At 43.6% G+C, this 10631-nt stretch overlaps 2 protein-coding genes across 5 annotated transcripts in view; one reads left to right on the top strand and one right to left on the bottom strand.

Moving 5' to 3' along the window:
• Positions 1–5533, top strand: part of ddr1 (discoidin domain receptor tyrosine kinase 1) — a 39883-nt gene extending 34350 nt beyond the window's left edge. For 3 of the 4 annotated variants that reach the window (XM_034611027.1, XM_034611024.1, XM_034611025.1), the window contains 6 exons: positions 6–307; positions 424–551; positions 1845–2042; positions 2141–2408; positions 2638–2787; positions 3522–5533. In XM_034611027.1, the coding sequence (XP_034466918.1) occupies positions 6–307; positions 424–551; positions 1845–2042; positions 2141–2408; positions 2638–2787; positions 3522–3662 (1187 nt within the window). In that variant the 3' untranslated portion in view covers positions 3663–5533. The remainder of the gene's footprint in view (positions 1–5; positions 308–423; positions 552–1844; positions 2043–2140; positions 2409–2637; positions 2788–3521) is intronic. The other variant, XM_034611026.1, reaches the window with a different exon arrangement.
• Positions 5534–5913: 380 nt separating this feature from the next.
• The window catches only part of flot1b (flotillin 1b), a 6975-nt gene continuing 2257 nt past the window's right edge, over positions 5914–10631 (bottom strand). Inside the window, exons 4-13 of the mRNA XM_034611127.1 lie at positions 9912–10002; positions 9599–9742; positions 9349–9468; positions 8930–9025; positions 8686–8838; positions 8361–8542; positions 8234–8279; positions 7848–7985; positions 7498–7662; positions 5914–7395 (exon numbers count right to left, since the gene is read on the bottom strand). Of these exons, the coding sequence (XP_034467018.1) occupies positions 7366–7395; positions 7498–7662; positions 7848–7985; positions 8234–8279; positions 8361–8542; positions 8686–8838; positions 8930–9025; positions 9349–9468; positions 9599–9742; positions 9912–10002 (1165 nt within the window). The 3' untranslated portion in view covers positions 5914–7365. The remainder of the gene's footprint in view (positions 7396–7497; positions 7663–7847; positions 7986–8233; positions 8280–8360; positions 8543–8685; positions 8839–8929; positions 9026–9348; positions 9469–9598; positions 9743–9911; positions 10003–10631) is intronic.

The raw sequence follows: 10631 nt of genomic DNA, 5'->3' as shown, positions 1-10631 counted from the left end.
TCCAGCCTGTGGTTTGGATCTGGACATGGAGAAGGGTTTCCCCCCCACTCATGAGGAGCCTCCTCCCTACCCCGGCTCCCCTCCCTACCCTTCCCTCTCTCCCCCTGTTTCCCCACCACTACCACCCAGCGTCCCCCACTATGCTGAGGCAGACATTGTGAGCCTGCAGGGTGTCAGCGGTAACAACACGTATGCCGTACCCGCCTTGGCCTCCTCGAGCCCGGGGGCCGACTCTGCCCCTCTGCCAGAGCTGCCGCGCCAGTGTCTGATCTTCAAGGAGAAACTGGGAGAGGGGCAGTTTGGGGAGGTGAGAAATTATCTGAAAATATTTTCTGTGTGTGTACGTACGTGCGTGTCTGTGTGTGTATGTGTGTGTGTAAGGGTAATTGTGCTTTAATGATGTGTGCATGTTTTCGGTTGAAGGTGCACCTGTGTGAAATCGAGAACCCTCAGGACCTTCCCAACTTAGAGTTCCCCTTCAACGTGAGAAAAGGTCGCCCTCTCCTGGTAGCAGTGAAGATACTGCGACCAGACGCCTCCAAGAACGCCAGGTCTGTGACCTCATCCACAGCTGAGCCTGCACTCATTCAGTTTTTCTTCTAACAGCTTATCTCCTCTCTCACATTTTCTCATGACTTCATCAAACTGCAGCTTCATTCACATTATTTCTGAAATATAAAAACATTTTGTAGCACTGACCTGTACCTGCGATCAGTGGATTGGGCTCTGTATAAGTTGAAATTGTCCTCTCTATATTGTTTTTGGAACAACAACTAGTGAAAGAATTGCTGCTTCACTGATACATTTATTATGGTAATTACAGCCGAAATATGTAGAGGTGACAGACAGGAGTAAGTGAATTTGATAGACTTCTTTGAGGTGTCAATCAATATTTGGGTATTTATACTGAAGGTGATTTTGGGGGAAAGTACCAGAATTTTTACTTCCAACTGTGATTTTGAGGTTACATGTGACCTTCAGAGGACAGACAGTAGCTTCCAAACCAATCAGCCATCATATAATATTGCTGCTGTGTTAGTAATCAGATTCCTCTCGTTCCTTCTCCATAACATATCCTGCAGAGGCAAAGGAGAGACGTCCAATAGTTCTCATACTTTGGTTCGGTCCCTCAGAACCCGAGAGAAGAAGTATCGGCCTCTCTGTGGTTTTCTAGATGTTAGACTCACTTCACCAGCTGCTTGTTTACTTTGGCTCTCCACACAGTTTGTGCTTGACAAGTAGAGTCCGCCCATGTGTGAGGAGCGGTTGTCCACAGGGTTTGTATGGAAGGTCAGAGAGGGCTGGAGCAACACAAACATATTGACCAGCAAAACAAATCAGAGGGGGGGGGGGACCACAGAGCTACAGACCAGGGTGTTGATTCTAGAGCTCGGCCAAGTTATCAGTTGGCCGGCGAAAATCCGCCGATGTGAGCCTTTCACAGAGATGGTGTCAGTGTTTGTGTTTGACAACAGGTGCTGATATGGAAAGTTTTAATTTACAGAATAAACAATGAAGAAAAGATGTGTATCTGTGTTTCTAGATTTATGATACAAATGTGTATTGTCCTAATATATGTTCTATATATTTGTTGTTTTCTTTTCATTTATTTAATGGAAGGTCAATGGCTGAACTGTAAAATATTATGCATCAATTACATTACACATTACATCCATCCATATGGGTTTGATAATGACATCTCAGGAATCATTGCCGTTTTAAAATATATATAACCGGCCAATATATTGGTATCAGAAATGTTTTGCTCTGTAATGTTGGTATTTACTCAGTAGTAATGTAAAAAGTGTTGCTTTGTATCTGACTTTTCCTTTGCGCCCTCGTAGGAACGACTTCCTGAAAGAGGTGAAGATCCTCTCTCGCCTGAAGGACCCGAACATCATCCGGCTGCTCGGAGTGTGTGTGAGCAGCGACCCGCTCTGCATGGTCACCGAGTACATGGAATGTGGAGACTTGAACCAGTATCTGTCCCACCGAGTGCTCCTGGATAAGACGGGGCCGTCACACAACACCCCGACCATCAGGTAAGACTAGAGTCTGCACGTACACACACACAGAAATGCACACACGGCCATTTAGTGATGTATTTAATGTTCCCTCTATCTGCCGTCTTTTCCCACAGTTACCCAGCCCTCATCTCCATGGCCAGCCAGATTGCTTCAGGAATGAAGTTCCTTTCCTCCCTCAACTTTGTGCACCGGGATCTGGCCACGCGTAACTGTCTGGTCGGAGGCGAGAAGGGCGAGAGCGGGGAAGAACAGGGCGGCGAGCGCCATATCAAGATAGCCGACTTTGGCATGAGCAGGAATCTGTACGCAGGAGACTACTACAGGATCCAGGGCAGAGCGGTGCTGCCAATACGATGGATGGCCTGGGAGTGTATCCTGATGGTGAGAGGACTGGAAAGGATTGTTGATAAGTTATTGATGAGAATTTATAATATATACTTGTTTATACTGATGATTATTTTTTTTTATTTAAAACAAAGCTAGGTAGTTATGCTTAACTACTGAAGGAACAAGGGACATGATCACATTTTAAATTATATTATCAAGAATTGATGTCTTGAGAATAATTTTGGTACATGAAGGTGACGGGGTTGATCTGTGTGGTTCCCAGGGTAAATTCACCACGGCCAGCGACGTGTGGGCGTTCGGCGTCACTCTGTGGGAGATGCTGAGTGTCTGTCAGGAGCAGCCGTACTCCAACCTCACAGATGAACAAGTCATCGACAACGCTGGCGAGTTCTTCAGAGACCAGGGCAGACAGGTACATCACACACACACACACCACAGGAGCAGCTGAAATATAAATTCCTTTAATTTCCATTGTTTTGTTTTCCATAAGACAGAAAGCAGACTTTAAAATAAGCATCTTCATAGTTATATCTACTGTTTGTACTCTACTCTTCTAAAATGTTCTCACACCAGGCTCTAGTTGGGCTTCACAGTGTAATAGATGTCACTGAAAGCTGCCAGCAGAGCCCGACTTCACATGACTGTGGAACTTCATGATACCAGATGCCCTCTAGTGGCTGCTCTGTTCAGCTGATGAAGATGTTAGAAGCTACAAAGTTGATCCTCACAAATACATATTTGTATAGTTTTACTTCTGTGACGTGATTTTTAAGTCATATTTATCTACAAATCACCAAACACATCCATCATATCTACCAACAGATATGATGCATAGCTTGCACTCATAATGAGTAAATGTATTATTATTATTATTATTCCTGGTTAGCACTGTGGCCTCACAGCAAGAAGGTTCCTGGTTCAAATCCTTCGGCTGGGGTCTTTCTGTGTGGAGTTATATGTTCTCCCTGTTTCAAAGACATGTAGCCCGCTCCCACTCCTTCCATGGCCCTCAAAGGATAAGCAGTATAGATATTGGATGGATTCTTATTATTGCTCTCTCTCTCTCTCTCTCTCTCTCTCTCTCTCTCTCTCTCTCTCTCTCTCTCTCTCTCTCTCTCTCTCTCTCTCTCTCTCTCTCTCTCTCAGGTGTATCTGAGCAGGCCAGCCGTGTGTCCTCAGGGTCTCTACGAGCTCATGTTGAGCTGCTGGAACAGAGACTGCAAGCTCCGCCCGTCCTTCGCCGACATCCACTCCTTCCTCACCGAGGACGCAATGAACATGGTGTAAAGAGCGACTCGGAGAATCGTGGGAATGAGATACGTCACAGAGGGGAAACTTCTCGTGCATTTTTTTGCGTCCTTGCTGCAGTGGGTTAGCTTCTGGGTGCTGCACAGCAGAGGCAGATGAGAGGGGAAGTGGGTTGTTCGCTTTTATATTTTATAGTTTTTGAGGGGGGTGGGGCTGATACACTGCTGGTTCGGTTGATTTCCTCTTCAGACCTCAAAGCTAATGCCAGCTTTAGATACTAATCAGTGCAAGCTACATTTCAGTGGTTGGTGGTGGGTTCAGTGTGCGTAGGAACTTTCTCTCTTCTCAGATACTTCAGGTACGAGCAGGGTTTGTGTGACTGGTGATTCAGCGCTGTAGAAAATGCAGAAAGTTGCAGAAGCTAAAATGTTTGAAATACTTTTTACCATGAGCACAGCAAGTTAGGAAATGAACAGGTGTAAGGATTCATGACTTTTCTTCACTCAACACACACACAGGGATTGTCTTAGTATTAATAGTATGTATCGCCCACTCTACATCAGTGAGATTCAATGATCTCATACACAAATTAATCCAAGAGAAGATCTTGACACTCTGACATGGCTGATGGTTAACTCCGCTGTGTAGAACTGTTTGACGACCCGTCATCAAACAGATGAGACACCAGTAGCCCCCCCCCTCTCTGCTACAGATGCCCCATTGTAGTCAGAGAAGTACTCGAACCCCATCTTTAAGAAGAAAAAACAGTGTCCCCTGCCAAGAAGACTTCTCAGCTCCGAGGACAAAGGCTCAGACGAGGTGAGCCAGCCGCTGCCGATCCAGATGTGACGCACAAACTGGAGCAGAGAGACAATGCTGCCAGCTGGAGCAACCGCCGGGGCATCTCCAGGTGTATTGGTGATTTTTTAAATATATATATATATATATATATATATATATATATGGTTTTGACCCAGGCAAGGATATACGTAAAATTCCACAATCAGCTGCACTTTAAATCCTACAAACCTGCCCCCCCGGCCATGATGGACACTCTTCTGCCCGAGGGGCCTGATACGATATGATTCCTGTCGATGTGGATTCTGATGCATCTTACCTGCAGTGATCTGCCAGTGGAGATGAAAACTCATCGCAAGATGTCTTTTATAAAAGGACATAATCTCTTTGCCTTTTTAAATCCTCTCCACCAAGGCGTTGCCAAACCATTGGATGTAAAATATTATTTTTGAAAAAAGAAAATGGAATGGCACCATCAGTTCATCTCATTTCAGATGTATGAAACCCTTTTTTGTTCTGAAACTGTCAGTGTGTTGAATTTATGTTCACTCATCAAACCATTTCGAGGAGCACAGTCGGTGGCCTTGTTCAAACGGGGGATGCTGGTCCTGGTTTTAGTGTGAATGTGAACATCAGCCTCTTGCGTTATGTTTCGTACATTAAGCTGACCGCGGTAGAATCGATGCATCTACCTTACTGATTGTATCGCACTGTAAGTGAGTCCTGAGGTGATGGAGATTAGTAAATCCCACGTTTACTAATTGTGAATGGTCGTGTCATTTAAAGTCATTTTTGATACACTGTAGTTCAACTAAACCCATATTTTTATATATATATATATATACTGTATGTACTTAGACACTCCTTGATGTCTGACTTCAGCCTTTTAGTTTCTTTGAAGTTGAACATTATAGTATGTACATAATAAGGACAGAATTGTAATTTCCTTTACTAATATATAGAAAGCTCTTTGTTACATTTGGGGTCTTCTGTATCTCTGTAGAACGCTTGCTACCTTGAAGCCATTGTAATTCATTGTGTCGTCTATTTTTGTAGATGTTTTAATAAAGTTAACCTTTTCAAATAAATCAAGTTGTGCTGTAGGGCTGCAACTAAAGTTTTTTATTTTTGATTCATCTGATTCACGGACCAATCTTTTGGTCTGAAAGACATTAGATGATCTTAATGAAACTTCAGTCACCTGGATTTAGTAATTTTAAGGTAAATCTAAAATGTCTGCCCTGTGCTCGTATCCCTTCGCCCACCAGACCTTTGATCACCGAAGTTTAATCAGTTAATCCGAAAGACAAAGTGACAATTTGTGTTAACTTTGAAAGGACTCTCTCGAGGCGTTCTCAAAATAACATTTTCACAGGGCAAAAAAATAGTTTGAGGTCACAGTGACCTTGACCCCTGACCACAGACTGCGAAAACATAACGCCTCCGACCACTGGATGTTGCCGGCGCACAAAAGCTGAGACCAACAAGTATCTGTGATTAAATCATATTTTATTGTCTTCTTCGGTATCATAGAACATTAACTACATCTTTTAATATTTGACACTAGCATCTGACTTCCACACTATAATTACTAACTTCTTATATCAATTTAAGAGACAAACATGCAACAACAGTTTGTTAAAGATAAAGATTAGTCACAAGAACCTACAAAAGCAGTATCAACTGATTTGGCTTTCGTCTACAGCCGTGATGGCTCATGGCTTATGGTTAGTAATCTGAAGTTTTCCCTGACAGAGGTGTAATAGGCATTACTGGAGAAGCCAACTTGACTTGGCTGTTGGGGAGTTTTCAACAGGCACTTGAGGGTAACAAAATGCATAAGGCTTGGTAGCTGGAAAACTTTGGACAGATACAAAGACATCTGAGGAAAAAGAAAGAAGTCAGCCCCCAATCAGAGGCTGTGATTCAATACCCCCCTCAGCAAAGAGACATAAAACCAGCCAAGATCCTCCAAACCCAGCATCAGTGTAATATAAAAATCACTACCACAGATAAATCATACTATCTCCTGTGTGTCATTTCAAACTACAGGCAGCAAGCAATCGGGTTAATTGGTTAGTAAGTGATGGTGCGTTTTTACTCTCGTCATATGATGATCAACACAAGAGAAGACACTGCAGCAAAGATATAGTGTCACAAGAAAATTTTCCACTGGAACGTACTTTCGTTGCTTTTCACAGGAAACCTCAATATCTCGTTTCCATCAACCACTTCTCTTCCCCCCCCCCCCAAAAAACTAAATCCTTCCACTCACATGACAACTGATATGACTTTGGGCCCAGTTAAGAAGTCAGTTACCACAAAGACCTCCCCAGCCCTGTCGGACTTTTTATAATAAACACAAAACAAAGTTAAAACTACACTGACTGTAACAATACGACCTTTGACAATATTATGAGGTCATGCTGTGATAAAAATGAGCTCAGCAGCATTTAGTGAATTGAAAGGCACCGAGAAAATAAACCTGTTTCACATTAAAAAGTTAAAAATAAAAAAGAAAGACCAAGAGTTTGTTGACTCCGTCCCAGTGCAGGGATAAATGAGTCTGAATGCAGTAAGAACTTATTCTGAAAGTCAAGTATCAAAAGACAAAGACAGGAACTTCTATTTGGACTAACACTGACTAAAGAGGGCTGAGGCTTTTCTCTCCTCTGGGCAAACAAAGCAGCTTCATCGATAATCCAAACCCCTGAAGCTGCTTTTGCTGTAACCAGCAGAACAAACGACAACTCAGACCAGGAAAAGGAAAATGAACCACAGAGGGGAGGAACAAAAAAACCATCACGAGTAGATAAAGGAGGAACCAGCAAAAGAGACACAAGTGAAACACATGCATGTATTCAGATGGTCAGACAGGTCGTGAAGCTCCTGGTCTGAATAACGGTGACGCCTCTTCCCGATTACTTCGACTCTCCCTGTGTTCTTAACGCACGCGGGTGGACTGGACTCCAGCCTGTGGAATCAATGAAAGAAACCGTGAAATTATGACCGCCTGCACCAGTGGTTCAGCCTCGTACGTTACCTCTCAGTCCCCCACACAAACACTCAAGCATACCTGGGAGATGTCGATTCCAGTGAGTTTCTCTATAGCGGCCGGCAGCCTGGTCATGATATCCAGCACCTCTCCAGCCAGTTTGGCTGCTCCCACCTCGGAGCCGCCGCTGGACACCATGGTGATCTTCTGCGCCTCACACAGGGGCCTGCTGATCTCTTCTGCCATCTTCAGGTCAAACAAAAACACTGAAGTCAATACGCTAAAGAGGATATTCATTCTTCAGGGGAAATTAAGGTGAGATTTGTATGACTAAATATCATATCATCGTGATAATCACATAGTATTTAATCATGCAACTTTAATATTGTTTATCCATTATCCCTTCATCCACACATGACAGTCTGACTGACCAGTGGCAGTTTCTCCAGCAGCATGTCCACCATGGCTCCATCTTGGTACTGCTTGAAGGCCTCGGCCTTCTTGGTCATCTGCTCCGCCTCAGCACGACCCTTAGCCTCGATGGCAAAAGCCTCAGCATCACCCTTCATCTACACACACACACAGAAATTATAGTTAGACTTACAATAGATGGGTACAAGGTGACCAGTCCTGAGCTTGCTGATGTTTGGTAAGAGGATGGAAGGAATAGAGAATTAAAATGACATTTAATTAACCACAGGGAGTAAGTGTAGCAGCAATATGACAAATTAGCTTGGAAAGGGAGGAAACATTTCTCACTAAGAGGAATAAAATGTGAAACAGAAAAGGAGAGAAAAAGAGAAGTGGCAGCACTCACTCTGATGGACTCAGCCTCGGCCTCAGCCTCCATGATGAGCTGCAGGCTGCAGGAGAGAAGAGAGAATGAGCGACTCTTCTGTGACTGCAAATTATGTGAGACGACAGTATAACGCTCTAATACTCACCGCATTGCCTCCGCCAGCCTCTCCAGTCGGTATTTCTCTGCTTCTGCCGGCTTCTTGACTTGGGCCTCCAGCTCCTTCTCCTTGCGGATGATCTCCTGAACCTGCAGAGTAATCTGCTGTGTCCGCTCCACCACCTGAATCTGCATCTTCTCCTCCTCGATGCGCTGCTTTGTCTTGGCCACCTGGTGACGAAAGGAGAAGAACAATTAAACTCAGATCCCATATTCTATAGGTCCTTTTGGTACAAATTTTACTAGGAAAATCCTGTGGATGATGATGTGAACTGTCAGCATAGCACTAGAAGATCAGGTCATGTTGACTGTACCTGAAGCTGATAGGCCATTTCTGACTCAGCCTTCTTGGTGTTGACCTCGACATCATAGTCTGCCTTCTTCAGCTCGAAGTCTCTCTGGGATTTTGCCATCTGAATGTCGTTCTTTAACTGAGCAGACACCTTCTCTTGCATGGCATTAGCCTCCTGTAGATCAAATAAATTGATTTAAGTATAAGGACCATCCACATGAGCAAACAGGTAAAATGACAGGACAGAACCACAGAGGGTATTTTACCCTCATGACAGCATCACGTTTGTACTGAGCCTCTCCAATCCTGGCATCCTTCTGCACCTGGGCTGTTCTGGCTTTACCCAGGGAGTGAAGGTAGTCCTGCAAGAGACAGACAGACAGACGGTCAACTATAAGACAAGGCAATAAAAAGATGTATTAGACAAACATAGACAAGAGATGGTGTGGTTACCAAGAAAGCACTTAGGGCCATGGCCTAATTCATAACTAATGCAGTGATTCAATACAAATCCCTTAAATGCTTTACTGTAACAGAGGAACTCATCCACGGCTAAAAGCTTCCATATAACAAAGATGTGGGTTTACAGTGACACTGCAGATTCCTGCTGCTCCAGTAATAGAATCAGATTTGTGTCATCTGTGTTCACAGAACCGAACCCTGAGCCCGAACAGACATGAGGTACCTGATCATCATGAACATCTTTGAGTGTGTAGCTGACAACACCGATTCCCATGTTGACCAAGTCAGAGGAGGCCACCTTAAAGACCTGCTCGGAGAACTTCTTACGGTCCTGGTAGATCTCCTGCGCGAAGAGATTAATATATTCATTACAGGCATTTCATACAGTTTATATATATATCTTTGTGGTTAAGTTAGTGTCAATACAGTTTATATCACTTAGTGGTTAGGTTAGTGTCCATGTCAGTACAAACCTCAACAGTCAGATGAGCAATAATGGCTCTCTGGTGTCCCTCCAATGTTTCGAGTGCAATATTGGCGATCTCCCCCTCAGACTTCCCCATAAACATTTGACAGGCGGTGGCCAACATCTCCTTGTTCTGGCCCTGGATCTTCACCTGTAAGAAGACAGGAAAGGAAATGTTATAAAGCAGCTTTCAACAAATGGCAGTGAGAAAGACGGAGTATTGATTTTAAAAAGCATTAACTTTTTGCAGAAAAACAAATGTAATGCAGTTATTGACTCAATTTAGTCTTAGTGTTTCTGTCCTCTTATCAATGTCATACCTGTGCAATGCCAGTGACAGAGATGGGGACACCATGGCGGGTGTAGACTTTGTCACTCTTCACATTCAGAGTCAGGGTGTTGAGTGTGATTCTGTGGCATAAAATAAAAGGAGGAGTGTAAAGGATGAAATACAAGAACAGTAGTGCTTATGTTATTTACATGTTTCATCACAGTGACTGTAATGGCATGGAGTCACAATAACAGGACTCTACATAGTGCTTTTAAACAAACACACGTGGTGACACCATGGTGTATATGCAGCTGCAGCAGTATGGAGTTAGCTTTGTCCTATTCCTCTATTCAAGAGCATTGTCTTTCATTGCAAGGACATTATCTGATCATTTCAATTTTGCCTTCTCTCAAAAACAACAAATCACCCCACCCTCGCTCATGTTTGTTCTGCTCCTGTTCATATCAACAAGAAGTAGAATGTGGTTAGCCATTCTGTGCAACCTCATTAGCTGTCAGACGGAAAAGCAGCAATAAGTTGGCAATAAACAATGCGTACATGTTCTCCCATGTTGCAAATACTAAAGAGTTTGCCAATTAAATTTGATGTCATTAATCTAAATTAAATACGTGGCCCTTGATTTGGGTGATCCGTGCTGGAGAGTGATCCTCTGAACCGGCTTTAACAGTCACTGCACATTAGGGACATTGTAAACCTGACATTCTACATTCTATTGGTTGGTTAATTTTGACAGGGTCGTTCCACAGCA

Source organism: Hippoglossus hippoglossus, chromosome 16, assembly GCF_009819705.1.
Source record: "Hippoglossus hippoglossus isolate fHipHip1 chromosome 16, fHipHip1.pri, whole genome shotgun sequence".
Taxonomy (NCBI): Eukaryota; Metazoa; Chordata; class Actinopteri; order Pleuronectiformes; family Pleuronectidae; genus Hippoglossus; species Hippoglossus hippoglossus.
The sequence above is the reverse complement of the archived record's forward strand: the minus strand, read 5'-3'. Positions and strand labels throughout refer to the sequence as shown.